At 44.3% G+C, this 24,939-nt stretch overlaps 1 protein-coding gene and 1 long non-coding RNA gene across 3 annotated transcripts in view; one reads left to right on the top strand and one right to left on the bottom strand.

The window, feature by feature from the left end:
* Adgra3 (adhesion G protein-coupled receptor A3) overlaps positions 1-24,580 on the top strand; it is a 106,073-nt gene extending 81,493 nt beyond the window's left edge. For both annotated transcript variants that reach the window (XM_006976096.4, XM_076546277.1), the window contains 5 exons: positions 9,475-9,599; positions 10,680-10,803; positions 19,063-19,208; positions 22,766-22,861; positions 22,997-24,580. In XM_006976096.4, the coding sequence (XP_006976158.4) occupies positions 9,475-9,599; positions 10,680-10,803; positions 19,063-19,208; positions 22,766-22,861; positions 22,997-24,242 (1,737 nt within the window). In that variant the 3' untranslated portion in view covers positions 24,243-24,580. The remainder of the gene's footprint in view (positions 1-9,474; positions 9,600-10,679; positions 10,804-19,062; positions 19,209-22,765; positions 22,862-22,996) is intronic.
* LOC143267602 (uncharacterized) lies at positions 16,476-23,003 on the bottom strand. Its single transcript, XR_013042896.1, has 4 exons — positions 22,773-23,003; positions 20,966-21,052; positions 20,067-20,336; positions 16,476-18,257 (listed from the first exon to the last, which is right to left on the bottom strand). It is a non-coding gene; the product is annotated as an uncharacterized LOC143267602 (long non-coding RNA).
* Positions 24,581-24,939: the final 359 nt, after the last annotated feature.

Below are 24,939 nucleotides of genomic sequence, written 5' to 3'. Positions count from 1 at the left end.
AGGAGACTGTTTTGTCGAGGATGCTCTCATGAACCCTGTAAGGAAATCAGATCAGCTAGGCTCTGACCTTCTTAAAACACGGAGATACCTTGGATTTATATAGTTCAACTTTGTCAACATAGGGCAATCTGTTTGCCAGAGGATGCACAGCCAGTAACAAAAAAAAAAAAAAAAAAGATTTTCCTTTCTGTTTTGCCTACTCCTGGCTTTCTGACCACACACCCTTAGTGCTGGCCTTTTGAGTTGAGGACGAACATGGGGATGAATGGTGATGACTTTGAGTTTTGTGACCGCGTGAACAGTATTGAAGGCGTGTCTTCACTTTGATTGGCAGGCAGCTCCATTCTGCCCACTGTTCACATTGTTCTTGCCGGATAGTCATTTTGTAAAGTAAGTTCTGTTAATATTCCAGATCGGGTCTCTTAAAAACTGAGGTACCTGTTTCAGTCTTCTCACCCCTGAGCACATCCTGCTGAAATGAGCCCTCTTAGTTACTGCTGTAACTAACTATGTTGCAGTTATTTTGTGGTTGTATCATGGTGTTGACATCTTGGTTGTGTGTGTGGAGCAGACAGGAATCACTGCAGGTCTGAGAGACTTTGCCCAGAAATGGCCAAGACTTCCTTCCCTGTTTTATTTAGTTTCAACTGGGAATCTGGTATCTAGGCAGTGTTTTATCCAAGTATAAGTGTTCTTGAAACATGGTTTATTTTATACTTGCTGATTTTTTTTTAAACAGGTAGCATTTACCACTAGAAACAATCTTAAGACAAGCCCAGATTATAGTAATCCTCCTCAATGTTTGCTTCATTTTCCTTTCTTTATTTTGTTTTAATGCCTTTCCTGATCTGTTGGCAGATGAGGCTGCAACATGGCTAAGTTATTTGCAGGTGATAGGATTGTCTTGTCAGTGACACCATGAATCTTTGCAGACAGCTGTAAACAGTGTACTTGAGCCATATCCGACATACCTATACTTTACCCTTCGTACTCTTGGGATCTTCCATGGGTAGTGGAGCATGTATCATTAGAACCAACTTTTTATTATTGTTACTATATTTACTATATTTTTACTATATATAGGTACTATTTTTACTTTTTTTTTTTTTTTTTTTGCTTTAAGTTAGTGTTGCTGGCTAATGATTTTCTTCACAAGGTGTGTGTCTGATTTCTGTAAATTCACATTTCACTATTTTGTAGCTGTCTTTAATTAAGCAGTAATGGGCCTGTGAGCTGGCTCAGGGGATGGCATGTTTGCTGCCAAGCCTGAAGATCTGAGATTTCTACCCCTAGCACCTATACATGGTGGAAGAAGAGAACTGACTTCCTCAAGTTACCCTCTGACCTCTACACATGCCACATGGCATTCAAACCTCCCCCCCAATACTCATGCAAGATCTGTAAATAAAAAGTCATCCCCCCCCCAATTGGCATTAATTAAAGTTTGAGACAACTTCTTTTTAGGCCTTCATTTTTTTTTTAAGATTTTAATACAATTATATCATTCCTTCATTTCCCTTCCTCCTTCCAAACGCTTTCATATACGCCTTGCCTTTTTGCTCTCTTTCAAATTTGTGACTTCTTTTTCCCTTAATTATTGTTGTTTGTGTGTGTGCACTCTCGCACGCTTCTAAATACATAAATACATTATGATGTTGCTTGTGTATGTTTTAAGGACTGAACGTTGGGTACTGAATAACCAACCTATTGGTATGCTCTTCTGGAGAAGACTCTTTCTCCAGCTCTCAACATTCCTTAGTTGCCTGTGGAGTTTTTTGTGTAGGGTTGAGGCCTGGTGAGTTCCCTTCCCCTTCCACATTAGTTTATGTATTGGTGTCCTCCTTGTTCAGCAGTCATGGTGGTGAGACTTCCTGGGCGTAGCTTCTGACCTACCTAAGAGACACAATCTCGCAGCCAACTCCAACTCCCTGTTCCTTTGTCTCTTCAAAGTTTTCTGCTTCCTCTTCCTCAATGATCCCAGAGCCCTAGTAGCAAGAGTCATGTGGTAGGTGTGTCAGTTGAGACTTGCTTTCACAGTTCTACATTTTGATTGGTTTTGGCTTTAAAATGTTTTTTTCTCTCACACTTTGAGGATAAAATAATCTGAAACCATGTAGCATTTGAAGGGGAAACAATAGGAATTACACAATTGTCTGAAATGTATATAATACTAATCAGAAGTTGAGCAAAATAAATGAAACACAAAAATACTGCATTTTAAGGCTTCACTGTGATACTGCACTATGTGAAACTTTTGTTTTTGTTTAATCTAATACTAGTTGAAAGCTTCTATTTTTGAACTTCCTAACTGTTCTTCTAAACTATTTAAATTAGTATAATCCTTTTCTAGAAGGAATAAGCTATTCTTTTATCTTTCAGACTTTTAATCTTTTAAAAAATGTAAAACACAGTTTTTCAAAGCTGAAAGACTGCTAAGATCTTTCCCCTAGTTTCAGAGTATCTTGTTTTATGAGATGTAACTGCCACCTAGAGGCAGAAACTGGAAACACATTTTGGATTGCTGACAAAGTTGAAAAGTTACAGTAGAAAGTGGAAAATTTGGAGTTGCTCCTTCATCATACAGGCATGTAATGGAATTAAACCTACTTAAGGCTGTAGGCATATCTCTGAGCACTTATTTAGGATGTATGAAGCCTCCAGACTCCAGCAAAAAATTAGACCTAGCCTATAGTAATTAACATCAGTTAAGATAGAGGCAGCATCTTTTTAAAATTGAAAACTTTTGTCTTTGTTTTCTTCCAAACTTCCATTGCCTTTCTCCTTACGACTTTATGTGAAGTCTAAATGCCCTTCTCTCTTGGGAGATAAGCCATGTGCTTCCTTTTTATGATCCAGTGTGAGAACTGGGCTTTAAAGAGTGAGATACAAATACTGTTTTTGCTGCTGTGTCTCGAGTAGATGATATCCTGGTTGGTTCTGATCATCCTGCTACACTTAGTTACAGAGAGGCTGTCCAGAAGTTGGCGGGTGGGGAGATCAGATGTTGAGATTACTGGATTGATATAAGAAATAGCCAGTGGGGGTAGGAAGAATCAAAGAGCTCTGGGCAGTCGGAGCAAGTAGGAGTAGACACTGTGTAGGACCTTAGTAGCTCATTCAGTACTAGTTGTGAGGATAAGTGTTGACTGTTCCTACTATACTTGTGTTACTAGCATCATCTAGATCACTGGTTCTCAACCTGTGAGCCATGACCCCCTTGGGGGTCAAACAGGGGTCACACATAGTCTGCATATTTACATTATGATCCATAACAGTAGCAAAATGACAGTTATGAAGTAGCAACGAAAATAATTGTATGGTGGTCGTGGGTCACCACCACATGAGGAACTGTCCTAAAGGGCTGCAGCAATAGAAAGGTTGAGAACCGCTCTTCCAGTTGTAAAGGCCAATGCCACTTCCTTGTTCCTCTAATAATGCTTGCAAGTTTGTTTCTATAAAGCATGCTAGTGAAAGCAAACCAGTTCCAGTTAGCCCGTAGTTGACCCAGAATGCCAGCAAGGTTTCTGCTTAAACAGTCTTTATACGGCACACTCATCTGCATCAAATGTTTTAATTACTTCTGTATGTGGGTATAGAGTGGGAACTCGTCAGCTATCAGTTTTAAGTAGCCACAGTTAATAGCTTCTTGCATAGGGAAGAGATTTGTGTGCTCAGACAAGATGAATATGTAGTCTTGTTTTCACCCATTTTCCCACATGCTTGCTTGCTGTACACATTATCCTAAATCATGCTTCCTGAACGCAGAGATGGTGCAGTGGCTAAGGTGCTTGCTGTGAAAGAATGAGGACCTGTAGGAAAAGGCCAGATGTAATTGTGGGTGCCCTTAAGGACAGCACTGAGGAGGCAGAGACAGAGGACCCATGGTGTTCGCTGGGCAGCCAGTCTACTCGAATTGGCAAGCTCCCAGTTCACTGAGGAACCCGTCTCACAATGTAGGAAGGAAAGTGATCTAGGAAGACTCCTGATACCGACCTCTGGACACATTGTGGTGCTGACGCTTGTAAGGAAGTGGAGATGGAGTGCTGGTGGCTGATCTTCAGTAGGCATGCTTGTATCCGGCACCTCCTGTTGTCTTTGTGGTTTATGGCAGTTGTCATAGCCGCCTGTCCACAGGTCTGGAGCTAAGGTAGGTCAGCTTTGGAACAGTGGTTAGAATCCAGGCAGTGTGTTCCAGAAGCTCTGTTCTTACCACACTGCAGCACCTCGTCTCTCGAATCTCACATCTCACAGGGAGATTTTTTTTTCAAGGCTCTGAGGAACATCTCCTGACTCTGTCCTAATTGCCTTAGATTTTCTCTGTTGGGTCTATTTCCAGCAGTTTGCTTACGTAGTGTCGTTTTACACATTTCATGACTTCTCTGCAGGATAAATTTCTCGAAAATGAAAGTAATGATCCTAAGGACTAGCTCTTTTCACTTTTTCATTAACATTTAGTGCTTGGCAGTGTACAAAAAACCCTTGAACTTGAATTATTACTATGTGTGATATGCCCACCACTAACAACTGTCATGGTTGCCACTCCAGCATGTAGAAGCCCAGTAGTTTTTTTCTCCTGCCTTTCTGACGTGGTGTGCCTAAGATAAGAAGTGATTGGGCTCATATTCCACACTAGGCCAGCATGGTGTTTCTTTGTGTGTCCGCTCTCTTCTCCATCACGACATTGGAGAGATTTCTCTTTGTGTGCAGCAGCAGTTTGCATAGTTTAAAAGCTGTGTATCAGTCCATGCAGAGAAAATACTGAAAACTGTCTGTTGTATTTATTGATGGAGGCATTTGGTGACCAAGTGGAAGCTGATCTTGATGAGTCACACGCTTGCTTTTGATTGGCTGTACATCCTCAGGCGTGGAGGCTGGGGTTACAACCCATTCACGTGCTCAGCTTCAGTATTAACGCCCCACAGTTGACCAGGTCACAGGTACCAGTTTGGTCTCGGTGGTTAGGAGGTTTCTCGGTTGCTCCATCAGCCTTTGCTATGAGTGGTTTCACTCTCTCTGGGCCTTGTGTAACCAGGCTGTCGTTCTCATTTATACTCTGGTGACTGAGATGTTGAGCCTGTGTGTGGATTCTTAACAGACAGTTGGTGAAGGCAAAGCCCAGCCTGAGTGTGCCTGGGCTTGTTTCCCGGGGATTCCTGAGGGGAATCCTGAAGACAAGCTCTTGGGCACTTAGGTTTTGCAGAGCCTTTTTCAGGCTTTGCTCTTCTCCTCTTGATTCCTGTATAAACAGAATTCATTGATGGCTTTGTGCCTGACTTCTTAGGGTTTTTATTTTGTTTTGTCTTTTTGTGATCAGTGATTTTTTTTTTTAACATCCTGTTCAAGAGATCCTAGCCTATGGCAAGTTCATGAGGATCATCATACTTGTACTTTTCTCCCTTTTAAATTTTTTCCTTTCTTTAAATTTTTTTTTCGTCTTTGGTTTCTTCAAGACATTCCAGTATGATTTTACTAACACATTTAGTTTCACTATTCAGCCAACCCTAATTTTGAGTGTTGTGTGAAGTAAAGGACCACAATCTTTAAATGATCCTTCGATCCTTAATGGGATTTTTAAACATTAGTTTTTAAAATGTTAAATGCTTTTTATTTTTCAGCCGTGTATTTGAATATCATGACTTTTTCCTTGCAAACTTCATAGAAATCATTGTCTGCTTTCCTTTTTCCTCTCTTTTTTTTTTTTTTTTCCATTTCTGGTTTCAGATCTGTTTTTAATTTGTTGTATTGGTAAGAGTATATCTATATTGTGACACACGGGGGTGCCCTGAGATAATCCTTTTGTGAGAGCAGCTCCTGGTCTGCTTGGGAAGTTGCTATTTCCATTGTTCTTGTTCATGGCATGATGATCATGAACAAATTAAAACTCATACCCATTTCATACTTAGCCTTCTTGGCCTTGAAGTGCCTCTGGTGCTCTGCCAGGTGACTGCACATCAGAACCTGAGTGGGGGTTGTTTCTCTGCTGTTCTGTGGTCTCTGTCTCTGTGGCGCACCCTGCTTGGGTTCTGTTCCCTTCTGCTGGAAGAATCCTGACTGAGGTTACCATTAGTCTCAGGCTGTATGTAGTGTTGAGAGTGTCCTGGGTCAGGGCTTCTCCTATCTCTGTCACAGTATTACTAACAGGAATGATAGTTTTGCTTTTTCTCCTCTTAGTGCTGGTTTTATACAATATATTTAGCATATTTTTATTTCACAATCTGTATTACTTTAATATGTGATTCATAGTAACCTCACCCATATTTCTCTTTGGTTTGTTGATCTTTAGCTTTTGTACTGTCCTATCCTAAGCTTTTCAGTGGCCTCTGGTTCTTATATTGTCTTCTAGTGCTCAATCCGGCAAGCTGCTCCCTTCACCTCCCCCCTACATACTGAAAACCTAAGTGTGATTTTTACGGTTTGGATGGTTCTGTGTCAAATTGTTAGTAAGTACCTACAGGACACCCTGCAGATCCTGAGGTATTTACTGCCTGCCCTCCCTCGGCACATTCTTTAGTTCTCCTGTCAACTAGATTTTCTTTGCATCTGGGCAGGTCACTGTGCCTGTGGACTCTGAAGCAAGCGGTGCCTGAACGGAGTGTGGTGGCTCTGTCAAGATACTCAAAGTTTATCCCCAGCTCTTAACTTCCGTGCTGGTACAGCTGCTTCTCATAGAAACGGAGTGCTGTTAGATCTCTTCTTCAGGGCATCTAACTGATGTTCATTACTCAAACATTATAGAGTCTGCCTCTCGCTAGACATGTTTCTTGAGGCCATGCTCCATAGATCCACACCGTGGACCCCTTATGAGGGCACTCAGCAGGGTCATTGGTGAGGCCTCTGTCTGTTTCCCTCTGTGTTCCAGGTTCACCTTGTGTCCTCTGAGGCCAATGACTCCGCTTCCTATCGCTACATATCTGCTGCGCAGCACTGAGCCCGTCTGTGATGGGCCCCCAGTTCATGGCTGTTGGTAAATGGAGGAGTTGCAGGCTGGAGCTTGTCATGGTGCAATGAAACACCAAGGCTGGAATTCAGTGTTTGTTTCCCCTCTAGCTTCCCATTAGCTGGGTTTTTGGTTTTGTCACTTGTCATTAACTGTTCTTTTTTGTTGCTAAGGTGTTGGCTTTAAGATGGTCTGATACCATTTTTTAAAGCTGTGGTTTTATATTCTTAGCTTCCACTTCATCCCTAGAGAATTTGCTTGCTTTCTCACTGCCCTGTTCAGGGTGTTCCCTCTTTGCTCCCTGCTCTGTTGAAGATGTCCACTCCTTCCTTCCTGCTCTGTTGAGGGGGTCCCCTTCCCTCCATGCTCAGTAGAGGTTACTAACCCCCTTCCTGCTCTGTTGAGGGTCTCTCCCCTTCCCTTCTTGCTCTGTGGAGGATATTGCCCCCTCCCTTCCTTCTCTACTGAGGATGCCCCTCCCCCTGCTCTGTTGAGGATGTCCTCCACTTCTCTCCTTGCTCTGTTAAGGATGAGTTCCTTTTCCTTGTATATCTGTCCACTGTCCCATCCTTTTCCATCTAGCTTTTCTTCCTTTAGACATTGTCAAGAGCTTTCTGCTTATAGATACATCGCCATGAAGTCCTTCCTCCATCCAGCCATCCTCTTGTACCCTCAGGACTCATTGTGGGAAGAGAATTTAGTAGGGAGACCTGCTGGGCCTACAGATTGACACCTGCCACATACTGCCAAGGGTGCAGGTGACTTTGTGATCCTGGTCCTGTCCGAGGAAGGCAGGGTTAAGATGTTTGCTCTTTCTGAGCTATGCTTGGGTATGCACACTTGGCAGCCAAACTTGTTTGGATCTAATCCTCACAGTCTTTCATTCCTACATGCCTCAGTTTTGTGAGCTATACAATGGAGCTAGTCATCTACCAATGTCATAGGATTGCTCTGGGTAAAGTGTTGAATGGTTCGTGTCTGGGTTGTGGTGTTAAGTGCCTTGCTGCCATTGATGGCTGAGCTTTGCCTTGTACAGGGCATTTTGTAGTTTGAGCTCCAGCGAGTGCAGTCGGGCTCTGTCTCTCTCCCCCGGTGGCTGTGAACTGCAGGGGCAGGAACACACCTTGTATCATTTTGGGTCTATTTATGTTTTTGGAACTTGATGGTTTTGTAGCCTTGGAGACACTGTCATCTACCACATTGTCTCAGCTGGTGACTAGGAAAGTGTTAAGTGGTGACAGACATTAGGGAGGGTGGAATCTGTACTTTCCTGCAGTCACCTCCTGTGGGGTACTGCTCCGCAGTGGAACAGTAGTAAGAACATGGTCTGGAGTTGAACATGACTGTTGGACTCAGTGGGTTATTCTTTTAAAAGGATATAAACTTGGGAAGGAGCTGTGTTGCCGGAGACTGGAAGGAGTTGGCAGAAGGGAGTAGGGTGTGGATATGATCGAGATACATTGTATATGTGTATGAACTTTTCAAAGAATACACTTAAAAAGTCCAGTGTAGATAAGTGTCCTCCAAAGGTCTGCCTGCTAGAGGTTGGGTTAACAGCTTGAACCACTCTGGATGGAGCCACTGTGAAGGGTGGGTTGTAGTGGGGAGGCTTTTAGGTGACTGAAGGGCCTCTGTAAAGGATATTGGAATCCTCATCTCCTCTGGATATCTAGCCCACGTTAGGCAAGCACCTTTATCTACTGAGTACATGATATACATAAGGAGTACAGGCTATATGATGTGCTACCTTGCCACAGGCCCAACAGAGAGCCAAGTGTTTATGGACTGAAATCATTAGTCAAAGTAAACTTTTTTCTCTTTGTAGGTGGACTTATCTTAGGTGTTTTGGTCACTGTTTCAGAAAGCTGGCTAATGTGTTACTTAATAGACTCATCATTAACATCTTGTGGGATACCACTGTGTATTCATTCTGTTAGTTACCAGAGATTCCTTAGTGTATGCAGTATATGTTCTGTTTTTTTAAACACAGAGATGAGACTTAGGTTGCGGTGATTGGTTGATCATCATGTCCATATGTTACCAGCTGTAGACAGTGTGGTGGTTTGAATGAGAAGTCGCTTCCTTAGGCTTATGTATTTGAACATTGGGTTCCTTTGTTGAACATTGGGTTCCTTGTTGATGGTGTTGTTTGGAGGTTCTGGAACTGTTAGGACGTAGAGCTTTGGTGGAGGAAGTACATCACTTGGGTAGGCATTGAGCATTTATATGCTGGCCTCACTTCCTGTCCTGTTGTTTTTCTCTGTTTCCTGTGTGTAAAGGAAATGTGATCTGCCAGATTTCTGCTCCTATGGCCATGACATGCTTTCCTGGACATGATGGCCTCTAATCCTCTGAAACTGTGAGGCCAAATGAACTCTTCCTTTCTTTAAAAAAAAAAAAAAAAAGTATATAGCAAGAGACATTATTAGTCACAGAACCAGAGATGTCAAGGCCAGAGGTTTTAGTCAACAGCATGTTTCAGGCTTTCCAGTAGCTAAATGTCACTAACAGTCCATGAACTTTTTTTGTCCCCCCAGGATCTGACAGGGTCAGAGCTGTACACTCCAGCAGCCAGTCTCCTGCATCCTGTGATTTACACTACTGGCGTCATTCTCCTCTTATGTCTCTTGGCCGTTATCATCAGTTACATGTACCACCACAGGTAAGAGAGTGCACCTGACCATCACGGCTCTGTGCGCTTGGATGGGGACTTCATTCCAGATCTCCTGGTGGCAACAGTGGTTCCCTTACAAACTAAGGAGGCTTCATTCCATGTCCATCCGGGATGTGACGTGTCATTACCTGAGACTCCAGAGCTAATTTTAGCCCTGAGGAATGTTCTCATTCCTTTTGTACTCTGGTGGGGACATCTTCCCCTTTCCCGTTTGCTGGGGTGCCTGGAAGAGAATATTGAGTGTGTCCTGGAGGCTGGGGTGGTGGACACTGGAGCAAGAGGGCCTGAAGGAGAATGGTTCTTCCATAGGGGTCCCTGCAGAGGTGGCTCTAGGTACTGTCTGTACTTGTATTTTATAGCTTTTTTGATGTTATGATATCTTTAAAGATGGCACTTTTAAGAAGGTTGGTGACATTTTAGAGGACTTGGTTTCTGTTAATTGGAGACACACCTAAGGAAACTTACTTTCTGATTGGAGTTGTAATGAACTAAAAGCGTTTGCAAAGCAGGAAACTCACTTTACAAAAGATTCTGCTAGAACGTATTTTCCGATTTAAGTTGGACATGTGTGGCATTTCTTGACATTTGCTGTGGAAACAAAAGGTGATTTTGATATATTAGAAGAAAAAGAAAGACTTCAACATTTCATTGCAGAAGGCCAGGAGGAAAAGCATGTGTGCTGTCCTCCCTTGTCAGGATCAAAATCCATTGGCACCGCTGCAAACATCTCCCCATAGCCAAGCACATAACGATGTCTTCTTAGATGTCATTCGTGACAAGTATCCAGGTTCTTCTGATGATGGAGAATTTGTATAGCTTTACTGGGTGCTGTGATTCCATAAATTTTTTTTTTTTTTTTTTTACACATAAAGCTAACAATGTTAGGTTAAATGGTTCCTCAAATTGTTTGTGTGTCTGTGTATGTGTATGTGCTCGGTTAGTAATATTTTAAAATGTAAAGCATTAAATGTCCCCTTTTGTGCGGCTGGACTTAACCTGTGGATGCTTGTGAGAGCCCTGCTGCCAGTGTTCCAAACCGAATGTTCACGCTCCTCTTTTTCCCAACAGCTTGATTCGGATCAGTCTCAAGAGCTGGCACATGCTCGTGAACTTATGCTTTCATATTTTCCTGACCTGCGTGGTCTTCGTGGGAGGAATAACCCAGACCAGAAATGCCAGCGTCTGTCAAGCAGTAAGTCAAACTTGAAAGGTTTTAGGATGGAAAAATATTATGATTCTAGAAAATAACTGTGTTTCGTTAGCTGTAAAACAAAAAACGTGTTTCTTTGGAGTCTTCCCTTTACCTGCAGCCCAGCCTGATGCCTGCCCACTAAGCAATCTAGCAGTGTTCTTGAAGTTTTGATTACCTATTCCCAGCTTAATGACCAGCTCTAAAAGCTTATTTCGGTCCTTGGCAATTGCCTGTTATCTGTCAAGTCCTTTACAACGCTTAACAGTTTATTTAAATGTTTAGAAAGTCCCAACTTTGAATAAAAGATAAATGGCATTTTTTTCTGACAGTAGATTTTAAATAACTTAATCCACTGACGAAAGCAAGAGGAACTGGGCAATACAAAGAAACCCATTAGGTTTGGTAGATGTAAAGAATTAAATGTTTAATTCTTGTTTTAAATTATCACCTCTGCCCTTCAGGTATGACATAGTTACCGTATCCTCTTCCCCATAAGAACAGGAGATAACGTAGCTTTACTTCCTTATTTGTACATTGCTTGCCTAAGAATAAGAGGCATACTACAACAGTGAGGAGTCGGACTGTGTGGATTGGCATCTCAGTTCTACCGCTTGTTGGCTGTGTTGGTGGGAGCAGGTTGTTGACTTGTTTTGAAGTTGTGACCTAAACCAGAGCATGGGAGAGCTACAGTGTGCAGGTGTGCCGTGGTGCAGTGCTGCGTGTGCGTCTGATCTCGGGAACTTCCTGCTTGGTGTCACTCTGTGAACGTCCCCTCTGCGCCCACCAAACAGCTGCTCCCACGCTCTTCTCCACCAGCTAGCTAGCGGTTTCTCTCCTTCTGCTTCACTGTCCTTGACTGCTGGGGTTATGTAACGGTTTATACTTGTTTATATTGTATAAACAAGTTTATGTTGTGGAATATGACATAGTGTCCTTCTTTATTATGATCGAATAGTATTCCATGTTAGAGCCTTTGCATATTCATTATAAACAGGAATCGTTTCCACCCCTTGGCTGTTTTAAAGCTACAGTGAACATAGACTATAAATATCAATTTGAAGTCCTGATTCTCAGAGTCAGTATGTCTGTCTCATTTCTGACCTGCAAATGGAGGTAATAATTGAATTGTTAGGTGATGTGATTGTATATGTTAAAAAACAAAAATAATTCACACATGTCTTACTAGAAATGACATGAAAGTTTAGAAAAGACTAAATATGACTTTAATGTGCAACAATCTCCTGCCTGATATTTGGTTACTTTCTTATCACTGCCATAAGACACCATGACCAGCTGGGCATAGCAGCTCACACCTTTAATGCTAGCACTTGGGAGGCAGAGACAGGCAGATCTCTGTGAGTTCAAAAGTTCAAAGCCACCAGCCAAAAAAAGACACCGTGACCAAGGTAATTTTACAATAGATAGCATTTAATATGGGGCGCACTGTACCGGCATGGCAGCTATGTAGGTATGGCATGGCACTGGAGATAAGTTGGATGTCCAGAATAATCAGCTCCATTTGGACCAGAAGGACTTCTGGTGGTTAGATAAAAGACGGCCAAAAGGAGTCATTTCCCTTGTCTCTGGCAGAAGGGACACATGACTCTCCAATGACATATACCTATGGTGGTTTATCCAAGTGCATGCTGGTGTTGAGACCTCCTCAGTCCTTATTCACAAGTACCTGTTAGACACTTCAGAGCCCCCATGCTAGCCTCCTGGCCCTGCTCACCTCCCCCAGGCTCTTTCAGCCCCTCTCCCGCCATTTATGATGGCAAGGGTGTTTTCCCCCTGCTGTCTTTTGCTATTCTCCCGTCTCACACAGATAGCCCAGGCCAGTCCAGTCTGTGTCTTTTTCTCTCTGCTCTCATACGGGGTGATTACAGGGTAAGCACTCTTATACAGGGTGCCTACATCTATCTAATCCACAAGTATGACTGATGAACATGTGGCTCTCAGGATCCTGTATACGCTGTTGGTTTGAGTGTGTTGTAGACATATCCTGGGAGGGAGGCTTCACCTTGTGAAGTGAAAGGTTTGCAAACCGCGGGGCCTGCAGTTTCACTCTTAGGTTTAATGACCTTGTTCATGTGGGTATGAGTATGCACATGGGTATGAATATTCATGAAGCGTTCCATGCGGTAGCAGAAACCTGGGAGCAACTGAATGAATGCCTGTCACAGACAGTGAGAAACTTCGGCATAGAGTGAATAGTGAAGAACACTACCAGTGAGGCTTAGGAAAAAAGGCTGAGACATCATATTCACACTGATAGCTCTTTTTATTAAGGTAAAAATGACTAACGTAACCCATTTTCAACAAAGATAGGTAGTTGCAAGAAAATGGAAGCGTAAGATAGAGGGTGATAGTTACCTTGAATTGGGGGCTAAGTGGTTAGATGAGGTTGTTGTCAGGGTCTGGACTTTATCTTGCTTTTGGATTTTCAGATGATTGTTACATGATGAACAAATTTATTAACACAGACGGAGGCCATCCATGCTTGGCCCAGTCATGTTGTATTATGGCCTTTTGGTGATAAGTCCATCATTGCATTCTTGAGAACTAATTGAAAATATTCGTGTGTGTGTGTGTGTGTGTGTGTGTGTGTGTGTGTGTGTGTGTGTGTATGAGTCGCCGAGAGGATTCAGTGACTTAAGTGTCAATGGTAGCAGGCTTGTGCTAACTTCCCAGTGTTATCTGGAACTCCTGCTTGTGTTATTGACACAGTCATGTCCCGGCTCTGTGATCTGTTTGTGTCAGCCATTCCTCTGCCCTTGAAAGCATACCTTTGGCTGAGAAGTCTCGGGTCAGCATAATACGCAGACAGAAGACAGCTTCTTTGTTCTTGCTCCTTTCCATTCACGTCACTGCTCCGGCTTAATGGGGAAGGTGCTATCAGTAACAGTTTTAGAGATACTGTCCCTGTCTCCCACTATCAGGGCTTGCTATAATCCCATCGTTCCTAATTACTCTTCCTTTTCTCAGGACTCCTAAGCTGCCGTTGGATTCTTAACTTCTCTCTAGGTGAGAACTGTATCCGCTTGGTCCGTCCGCATTTTCTAGGAACCAACACAAGATCTGACCCATAGTAGGTACTCTACAGTCGAGGAGGAGGAGGAGGAGGAGGAGGAGGAGGAGGAGGAGGAAGAGGAAGAGGAGGAGAAAAAGAAGCAGCAGCAGCAGCAGCAGCCGCCGCCTGTGTTTTCAGTTAGAAATCAGGCCCCAGGTGCATAGTTCCTCTTAGGAGAACCTGCAGCACACATTGGTTCAACTGTCCTCAATTTCATCCCAAAGTGCTCCTTGGTTTCCCGAAGCAGACACATTAATTTATTCATCAAGGAAATGAATAGGAAGAGACCATTGTAAAGATGACCAAATGGTGTTTTGTAGCCTCTTTGCAATGAAAAGGAGTGAGATTGCATGACTTCCCAGGACCTCAGAACAAATGCTCCAGTTAAAGGTTTATAAAGGAGCTTTCAGTGTGTTGCAGACGTAGCAGCATTGTTCTGGTATTTATGACTCAAGGCTCCTTGCTTTGCTCTTACATTGTCACAAGATTCGGTTTCTTGGTCTGGTTGGAGTGTGTGGAGTGCAGAAACCTGGCAGAGAATTCCAGGTCCTGGTGGGTAGATAGTCATTCCGTGCCTGCCTCATCCACTTGTACTAACTAGTCTCTCAACTTAGTTGAGGCCTCTGTATTTCTCCTGTAAAGTATGGGTCAGGCTGGCTAAATAAGCATGATCCTTATGTTCTTCCAACTCTAAAACTGAGCCCTGCTAGGCATACCTTTCATCTAAGCACTTGGGAGACAGAGGTGGGTGGTTCTCCAGTTCAGGGCCAGGCTGGTCTACATAGTTAGTTCCAGGCCAGCACAGTGAGACTCTGTCTCTATCTATATAAACAAGAATTTTAGCACCAGATATATAAGCTGAGAACATGACTGCTCCAAGCTGTGGTTGAAGAGAAGGATTTTATTGTAGATATGAAAACAAAGTCCAGAGGTGAGGGAGAAAGTATACTGAACATGGCCAGCAGACTGGACTTGGCCATGAGAGGAGAGAGAGAAGGGGAGGTCGAAAGAGAGTGCCAGCAAAGGCAACCAAGAGAGGGACCACGAGAGGAAGATTAAAGAGCGCATCAGGAGAGCACGTGGCTGACATGGCAGGACTGTATAGGAATGAGAAGCTGGGGGGAGGGAGGCCCAGCAGTTGGAGAAGTTTAGGTCCAGTGAGAAGAGCCACAGGTAGTTGTGATACTGAGAAAGCCCCCAGGCCAGCATGTGCAGTAGTATGTTAAAGGCATCACAGTTAGCCATTTTCTTTCAGACCTCACTGTCTCAAAGCAGACCAACCACCCAATCACTGAGCCCTAATGTGTTCATTTTTAGGTGCCATTTTGCATATGCGTGTAATTTACACAGCGATCTCTTTCTTCCATCCTTCAGGAGTCATATACATTATCCACAGGATGGTGGTACTCAAACATTCTGTCCCATGGTGATTGGTAGAGAGTGTTAGAGGTGTCATCTGCCGGCTTCCTAAATCACTTCCTGTTTTCTGCTGCCTTTTACTGTTGTTTGGAAGGAGCCGGAGGAAGCAAACAGGCAGAGTTGGGAGGTAGAAAAGGCCCGGCCCAGGGTTGGTGGGAATCTGTGTTCCAGTTCACCATGTACCACTGAGTAATTGCTTGATTGTTCATTTTCTGCCTTTGATTTTCTTAGCCATGTATTAAGGGATTTGGCTGGACCTTGTTTTGTTGTTCTACTGTTCCATGATTAAATCTACAAATAGAGTGCCAGCTGCCCTTCTCCAGTGTCCTTTTATATCTGTAATCTGGGGAATTGCTGTGCTGGCACGGGAGAACCAGAAGGGAAAATCTAATCAGGAAACAGGAAGAGCTATCTACTTGCAACTGTGTCTTTAACTTTTCTATTAACCCTAGGAGGTAGTTTTTGCGCATTTTCTAAGTATTTAAACTGAATTGTGTAGAGTTAAAGTGCCCCAAATCACTAGTGGTGTTTCACCGCAGAGACATAATTAAAATACTGAACTGTTGGATCTGATATCCCCCCCGCCCCGCCCCCACGCACACCTCCATTTCTGTGCTCTGCTAAGGCCTAGGGCCTTGTAGACTGTCACACTTGAGTGTGAAGAGCCTGTTGGCTTGTCAGGGGACCTTTGTCTGGCTGCTCCCAGTTAGTAGAGCTGACTTCATGGTGATGCCAGGAGCATTAAGGCAGATAACTTACAGAAATATTTTTGTGGGCATGTGATTATCACTTATTGCTGGAAGTTCTTTTTTTCCTTCTTTCTTCCTTCCTTCCCTTCCTTCCTTCCTTCCTTCCTTCCTTCCTTCCTTCCTTCCTTCCTTTCTTTCTTTCTTTCTCTCTCTCTCTCCCTCTTTCTTTCTTTCTTTCTTTCTTTCTTTTGTTCTTTTATTTATTTTGTTTGTTTGTTTATTGGTTCTTCAAGACGAGGTTTCTCTGTGTAGCGTTTGGAGCACGTTCTGTAGACCAGGCTGACCTCAAACTCACAAGATCCACCTCCCTCTGTCTCCTGAGTGCTTGGGTTAAAGGTGTCCACCGCCACCACCCAGCCTGGAAGCTGATTCTCATCATTTTTGCCCATTCACATATGATTCTATTCATCATACAGGGTAATTTTTTTTTTTTTGGCATAGTTGTGTCTACTGCAGTGTATACTACAGTGACTTAGTTTAAAAAAACAAGTATTTCAGAGTTTATGTTACTATATAAGAGGGGCTTACTCCTTTTTATGTAAGATTTAGTTATATTTTAAATTATGTGTAGGCGTGTGTATCTGTGTAGGCGTAGGTACCCGTGAGTGCTGATGTCCAGAGGCCAGAGTCACTGGATCCTCTGGAACTGGAGTTGTAGCATGTTGTGAACCACCCAACATGGGTGCTGCTTCCTCTGCAAGAGCAGGATACCCTTTTAACCTGTGCTCCATCTTCCAGCCCTGAGGCTCATACTTTTGTACCTATATGTAGTGTGGAAATAATTGTCCTTTCTTCCCCCCATCGCTTGTGTGTGTGTGTGTGTGTGTGTGTGTGTGTGTGTGTGTGTGTGTGTGTGTACATGTGTCTCCCTGTTTATAGAGGCCCGAAGTTGACATTTAGTTTCATTTTCTACTTTATTTATTGAGGCAGGGTCTCTCTCAGAGCCTGAAGCTCGCTGACGTGGCTACATGGTCTCACTAGCCCACTTGCTCTAAGGATCCCCTCTCTCCTGAGTGCTGGGATTGTAGGTAGCTGCCATGCCTACCCAGCTTTCCTGTGGGTTCTGGAAATCTGAACTCTGGTCCTCAAACTTGTAGGGTGCTTCTCTCTGGTCCAAGATACCTTTCTTCAGGAATGATATATTACATTTAATAAGTCCTTTATATGCCTCATGGATTACTTATTTCTAAACTGTTTAGAAAATTTCCAGGCTCTGACTTATGTGGAAGTGTGACCACCAGATTGTATTTTATGCACTGCCCGAGTGTTGGGTAGAAAGTACCACACAACAGGGGAGCCTCTCTCCTGGATCTCAGTTCTGTTTTCCTGGTTCCTGTGGATTGATGATTTGTTATGTGATTCTCTGAACGTCTCTATTTTCATGATCATTTTAGTAGAAGGTATTCTGAAAAACACACACTTTTTTTGAAATTTAGAAATGCCATGGAAAGCACAAGGCTAACTCTTGGAGTTTTTCTCCTTAGGAAAAGTATCTGCCTTGCCCCTATTTTGAAGTATTTATAACTTACTGTGTTTAACAGTTCTACTTCTCCAGAGATAGGACCTATCTGTTTGCACACAGACTCAGTGATTCCTCTTGAATTCACTGGTTTCTGTGGAACAAGTTTACTTACACTGTTTTTACTTAAGGTGCTTAGTATGACTTCGGGTGGCACAAAGGGGTGTGTCATCTTCATCTGTGAACTTTTCTTTCCTAGCAACTCAGCAAAACTGATGGGAACCAAGGAGCTCTTTCTGTCTGTGGGAGATTGCTGTGACTTCTGACTTTTCTAGTTGAGCTAAGCAGGGTCCACTGACCCCGCACTTCCAGTCTGCAGGCTGTATTCCGGGCAGGGACTGTCCTGGTTACGAGTCGTTTGGGCTTTTGTGCCACCTGGACATTAGCTGCAGATTGGCTCTTGTTCTTCTTTCTGTTGCTGACCTGGATTCGGCAGTGCCAGCTGGAGTTTTCTGAGGGTTGGAGAGCTACCCTTTAATGAGATTTTTCTTGACGCTTTTCACTTCTAGAACTTTATCTATAATAATTGTGTGAGGGAAAAGTACTGATCCAGGATTCGATCCTTAGCACTGTGTAAAACCATGTGCAGTGAAATAATCTGTACTTCGGAACCCAGGAGGTCAAGGCAGGTAATAGAAGGCGTTTAGAATCATCTTCCACACAGTGACATTGAAGTTAGCCTGGGGAACTTGACATCCTGTTTCCAAAGTAAGCAAAGAAACAAGAACAACGACAATTAGAAAAGATAGCAAGTCATTAGTTTAAAAAGCTGGCCATGATAAATCTTATCTTATAAATCTAGCACTTTGGAAGCTGAGGCAGGAAGATTTCTGCAAGTCCAAGGCCGTCCTGGGTTACATAGTGAGTTACAGGCCACCCTGAGTTATAGACTGAGTCTGAGTCTGACGCTCTACCCCCACCCCATAAAAGAAAACAAGATTATTCTAGATTGTGATCTTGCTCTGGTGATAGAGAGTGCTTATTTTCTTTTTCTTTTTTTTTTTTTTGAAAAAAAAAAAAAAAAAGTTCCAAGCCTCTTGTGTTCCCTTTCATCATCAGCTAGATTTTCATTCTCATCAGTGGCGATGTGACAGGTCCTATGACCAGCATACGTCCTGTCATTACTAACAAATGAATTTGTCAGTGTCATGGACTGCGCTGCAGTTATACTGTCAGGTGCCTAGTCTGCCCGTGGTTTGTGCCTATTCGGTCTCCAGTGCTGTCTGTTAGTGAAGTCCTGGCTCTCAGTCAGAGCCCCGGGGGCTTTCTCAAGTACGCGTTATGTGCTGTTGAGTTCCAGTTACCTTGTCTTCTCTGTTCCTTCTTTCAAAGACAGTTAGAAGACAAACTAACTGATAAATTGCATGTTCTGTTAACAAGCTCGATTTCTTCATGAGCATGTAAAGGAGTCGATTACAATACACCTTCATATGCTTTTTAATCAGACTCGAGGAAAACATTTCTTCTTTCAATTTTCATATGTTGTCCGATCTGCCTTGTAGGTTGGGATCATTCTTCATTATTCTACCCTTGCCACGGTATTGTGGGTTGGAGTCACCGCTAGAAACATCTATAAACAAGTCACTAAGAAAGCTAAGAGATGCCAGGATCCTGATGAGCCGCCTGCTCCACCACGGCCGATGCTAAGGTAGCCCAAACCTTTGGTGTATATGAATGTGTTCATTAAGTATTGTGTTTGCTTTAGTTGAAGCACAATCATAAGTTATAACAACAAGAAACATTGGTGTGGATTTTGAGAGGTAAAAGGAAGGACATATAAGCTGGACTGATTGGCTCTGAGTGTTATCAACATCTCCATCTCCACTGTGTGCCTCCAGCTCAGGAGGAGTGAGTTGGTTACATGCAGAGCACGGAGGGGGGATTAGCTCTGTTGTCAGCGTTACGAAATGTTAGCTTTTTGAATTTTTTTGAGGTCACGTGTCATTGACCTTAATCTCAAGAATTAATTTATTCTCTCTACAAAAGACAAAATGAGCTTGGCGTTATATATCCTTCGTGCCCACTATAATAAAAAGAATTGTGAATGGAGCAAAATGATCAGTGGTGAGTGGGTTCAGAGAAGGCCTCGTGTGCACTTGGCTGGCGGCATCCCCTGCCCTTGAGCTGGCAGAATGGGCTGTGGAATACCTGTTCAGGCCTCTTGAAAGTGGAGAATTGCACATGCAAAGAAGAGCCACTCATTTGGGAGGAGGGCATAAGCTGAGCCGCAGGCATGAGCCTGGCTTTGGCGTTAAGGTCATGGGAGAGGTGCACTGTAAGTAAGTGAGGGGACAGAGGAAACTGAGGGGTGTAGATTGCTGAGCCTCGGGTCTGTGGCCTGGAGGAGCGGGAATTCAGGGCGTGTGTGTGTGTGTGTGGGGGGGGGGGTCTTTGAAGTTAATTTTCCCGGGGAGTCTACTTTTATTCACGTTAGAGAGGAGTCAGTGGGAGACCAAGTAAATGATTTAAGTCCATCGTGGGGGGCTAGTGCATTTGTTAGACTTACCTACAAGAGCATGGGTGAATGGGACAGCAGGGTCACTAACCAGCCCCACCGCAGCAGAGGGAAGCTGCGTGGCTGTAGTTTCTGTGGAACTGGCAGATGATGGCTTACTGGAGAGTCGGCTCTGCTGTAGGGATTGCTCACCGCCTAGCGTCCCTCAGGGAAGAGGGCCCCCTCCGTTGGGTAAACTTCATGAGTTTTGTAATTTCTCGAGTTTCATGCATCTGATGCCTGCCTCCTCCAGGGTGGAATGTTGCAGTCTGGAGCAGAGAGCTGCACGACAGATACAGTCTTATTAAAATATGCATAGCTGCGGGAGATCTTTAACTCAGGAGGTGGCCTCGCTGTGTCATTTTACGACAGTGTGGCATTAGTACGGATTATACATTGGGATGCCTGAAAATAAGAAGTGTCAGTGAGTCACTGGGGTTGTCCCCAAGAGGACTGAAGTAGAGAGTGTATGTTAGATGTGTGAGGCCAGTTCTGTGGGATCGGCGACTGGTTGGCTTGAAGAGTGTGAGGATCAGAAAGCTGAGGGAGTCTGGATGGTTCCCGTGAGCTGGCCACCTCCGCGGGTGGTGTTTTCATCCGCTGCAAACACTACAGGAAAAGTAGCTATGGTGGGAGGGTTCCGGGGGGTGAGCACCAGGGAGGTTTACCGGTGCTCAGCCCAGTTCATTTCCACACGTTGCTGTCACTGAAGCCCCGATAATGAACAAGGTCTAGGGAGAAGTTAGAAGTGTGGTGATCCTGGGTCACGTCTATGTTCAGTAGAAGGGCTGTGGAAGAAATGAAAGCAAACACCAGCTTTCTGTCTCCCAGATAGAGCAGGTAACTCCAGAGCTCGTCAGGTTTGCTCACACAACCTGGAGAAGTCACATTTATAGGATGAGGACAGGTACCTCTGTCACTGTGTGAACGAACCGAAGAATGTTGACTTTGCTGAGAGTCTGGCAGATCCCATCCTCCACAGTTCTTCCTGCTGGGTTCTAAGAAAAGCACCAAGCATTAAGGAAAAGCATCATGAGATCCAAACCCTAGCACACCCTGCCCCCTAAGACGGCCAACAAGTATTCCCTCTGCTTCCGACATGTAAGGCTGGTGCTTGCTCCCCTTGCTCTGAGTCTTGGACTTAGTTAAGGCACCTAGCGGTGCTGCCACATGCAGGGGCAGCTGCTGCATCACAGGGCTTCTGCATGCAGGGGCAGCTGCTGCATCACAGGGCTGCTGCATGCAGGGGCAGCTGCTGCATCACAGGGCTGCTGCATGCTGGGGCAGCTGCTGCATCACAGGGCTGCTGCATGCTGGGGCAGCTGCTGCATCACCATAAATTGGGAAATGGGGCAGGTGATGGTAGGTGCTTCCGTGGGTGTGACAGAGAAAGACGGTAGCAAGTACTTCAGGGAAAGACAGAGGACGGAGAAACTGAAGGTGTGTATAAACAGAGCATGAGAGACGGTGAGGGAGATCCAGAGCTACAACTGAGGGACTCATAACAGGACACTAAGGAGAGGTAGTGAGGCAAAGCAGATGTAGGAGGAAGCCTGTTTTCAAGGAAAGCTAATGGGAATTAGTGTGGCGGGAAGAGGAGGGCCACAGCTCCTGCCGTTCATTCTATGTGAGAAGCGGAAGGCGTAGTGCTGGACATCCAGGGCAGCTCATGACTTCAGCAAAACAGACATCATGTTTAAGATATCTGTAGCTGAGTATGATGGAAAAAAAAAATAGTCTGCAAAAATGTTTCAGACATGGTTTTTACGTGGTCCATTCCCATTTGGAGCTGCTTTTCAGGAAAGGGTAAGTACAGGCTTCTGGGTGCAGACTGGAACCGAAAAGCCTTTTTAGGGGGTTGGAGAATTCAAGAGTTGGCCTACCTACAAGCAGAGCTTTTCTTGGCAGGATTATCAATGACTTGTTTACCACAGTTCATTTAACAACATTTATTTATGATTATGTTTATATGTTTGAATGTGCATGTTAGTGTGTGTAAAGGCCAGAGGATAGCTTGGAGTGTCATCCTCAAGAATAAGGCTAGACAAACTGGCCAGCATACCCAGCGATCTCTGCTTGTGCCCAGCTTTTTACATGGGTGCCAGGGATCAAACTTAGGCTCTCATACTTGGAAGACAGACTCTTTACCAACTGAACTCTCTCTCCACCTTCCCTTAGTTCTTATTTTCCACTGTGTCTGCTCCGAGGGGAAAGAGACACGTTTTTTGTACTGTGGAAGCTGCTGGGGTCCCGACCCCCTCCCTACTCTCAGTTTGTGGTAGAGGTCTTAGTTGGACATGAGCCAGGCTCTGATACATAACCATATTGTATGTGTGTGAATCATAAAAGTTGCTGTGTAATTGACAGTTTTGGCTCACCAGCTGAATTTAATGGAAGCCGCTTTCCCTGAAAACATTTTTACCTAGACCCAAGTGTTCTTCTGCCTGGCCACAAGGTGGCAGCAGCTGACCAGCTTTTCCTCAGCTCAGAGCCTTTTTGAAAAAGAAACAAGCAAACAAAAAAGGCATGGCACAACAAAAACATCACAAAAAAAATTGGGGGTCATTAAAAAAAAGCAATTACTGAAAGTTGCCTCAGTGTGTTACTGGGATGAGAGTAGTTAATCTTCGCAGAATGACCTGTGAAGTGTTCAGATGTTGCAGTATGTCTATCTGCCGTATAGACGGGTAATGAGCCACTGTCCCTCCTAGGTTCTACCTGATTGGTGGCGGGATCCCCATCATCGTGTGCGGTATCACTGCAGCAGCGAACATCAAGAACTACGGCAGCCGGCCGGGTGCACCCTAGTGAGTACCCTTGTGTCCTCTGTACGTCTGACCCTCTGCTTCTCGAGCGCTCTGTAGGCTCCAGTCGGTGGCAAGCTCCTAAGCTCTGTTGAAACACAGTGTCTAAGCTGCTTCCTTCCCCATGTTCTCTCCTAGTTGCTGGATGGCCTGGGAACCGTCCTTGGGAGCCTTCTACGGACCTGCCAGCTTCATCACTTTCGTGAACTGTATGTACTTTCTAAGCATATTTATTCAGTTGAAACGACACCCCGAGCGCAAATATGAGCTCAAGGAGCCCACGGAAGAGCAACAGAGATTGGCAGCCAACGAAAACGGGGAAATCAACCATCAGGACTCCATGTCTTTGTCTCTCATCTCTACATCCACGTTGGAAAATGAGCACAGTTTCCAGTCTCAGCTTTTGGGAGCCAGCCTCACTTTGCTCCTGTATGTCGCCTTGTGGATGTTTGGGGCCATGGCCGTTTCTTTGTATTACCCTTTGGACTTGGTTTTTAGCTTCTTCTTCGGAGCCGCTTGTTTAAGTTTCAGTGCCTTCATCGTGGTGCACCATTGCGTGAACAGGGAGGACGTGAGACTCGCGTGGATCATGATGTGCTGCCCAGGGCGGAGCTCCTACTCCGTGCAAGTCAACGTCCAGCCCCCCAACTCGAGTGGGACGAACGGGGAGGCACCCAAGTGCACCAATAGCAGCGCGGAGTCTTCGTGCACCAACAAAAGTGCATCCAGCTTCAAAAACTCTTCCCAGGGCTGCAAGCTCACGAACTTGCAGGCTGCTGCAGCGCAGTACCACAGCAATGCCTTACCGGCGAACGCCACGCCCCAGCTTGATAACAGTCTCACCGAACACTCGATGGACAACGACATTAAAATGCACGTGGCCCCTCTAGAAGTGCAGTTTCGAACAAACGTGCACCCAAACCGCCATCATAAAAACCGAAGTAAAGGAGCCCGGGCCAGCAGACTCACAGTCCTGCGAGAGTACGCCTACGATGTCCCGACAAGCGTGGAAGGAAGCATGCAGAATGGCTTACCTAAAAGCCGGCCAGGAAACAATGAAGGACATGCGAGGAGTCGGAGGGCGTACTTAGCCTATAGAGAGAGACAGTACAACCCACCCCAACAAGACAGCAGTGATGCTTGTAGCACACTTCCCAAAAGTAGCCGGAATGTGGAAAAGCCCGTTTCAACTAGTAGTAAGAAAGATGCGCCAAGGAAGCCGCCGCCTGCAGCCGACCTGGAAAGTCAGCAGAAATCTTACGGGCTGAACTTGGCCGTTCAGAATGGACCAGTTAAAAGCAATGGGCAGGAAGGACCCTTGCTAGCTACTGATAGTACCGGTAATGTTAGGACTGGATTATGGAAACATGAGACAACTGTGTAGCATTACAGGGCTTCCGAGACAGAAGTTGATACAAACTGTGATACTCACATTCCTTTAAGCTATGAACTCTTAGAAACAAACTGTTTACAGCCACCTTAGGGATTTAAAACAGTTCCAAATATGCTTGTGAGTCTTGGTGTTTTCTTATTTTATATTCCTAAATTGTCACCCCCCACCCCACCCCTAAGAATTTAAAAATCCTTTAAAACGTTGTTTTATTTGTCAAAGCACCAATAAGATATTTTGGAAGTTGAAAAATATAATTTCTTAGAATCTGTTGTATCGATTTAACATTTCAGGCTTGTATTTAATGAAATAAATAGGAGTTTGTTTTTGTGCTGGTGGTTTACTTTTACATTGTAAAGAGCATTTTAGGAGCTGGTGAGATGGCACCATGGCTTAAAGGTGCTTGCTGATTTTGTGAGTTGTAAACTTAGCACCCATAGGGTGGAAGGAGAAAACTCTGGTAAGTGCTCCCTTGGCCTCTATAGATGCCTCCATGCTCACATATACATACACATAAATAAGCAAACAAATAAATAAATAAATGTATTTTAAGAGCACCTTTAGCTCATTTTAATAAAGTTTGTGTTAGTGGTGTCTTTTCGAGGTGAATCAGGCATAAATAATCAGTCGAACTGTTGGCTTAACTGTACTGATTATCACATTCATGTCTAAGGGATTTCTGAGTTGATGT

The sequence above is a fragment of the Peromyscus maniculatus genome, chromosome 10, assembly GCF_049852395.1.
Source record: "Peromyscus maniculatus bairdii isolate BWxNUB_F1_BW_parent chromosome 10, HU_Pman_BW_mat_3.1, whole genome shotgun sequence".
NCBI lineage: Eukaryota > Metazoa > Chordata > Mammalia > Rodentia > Cricetidae > Peromyscus > Peromyscus maniculatus.
Note: the sequence above shows the minus strand (reverse complement) of the source record. Positions and strands in the feature narration are given on the sequence as shown.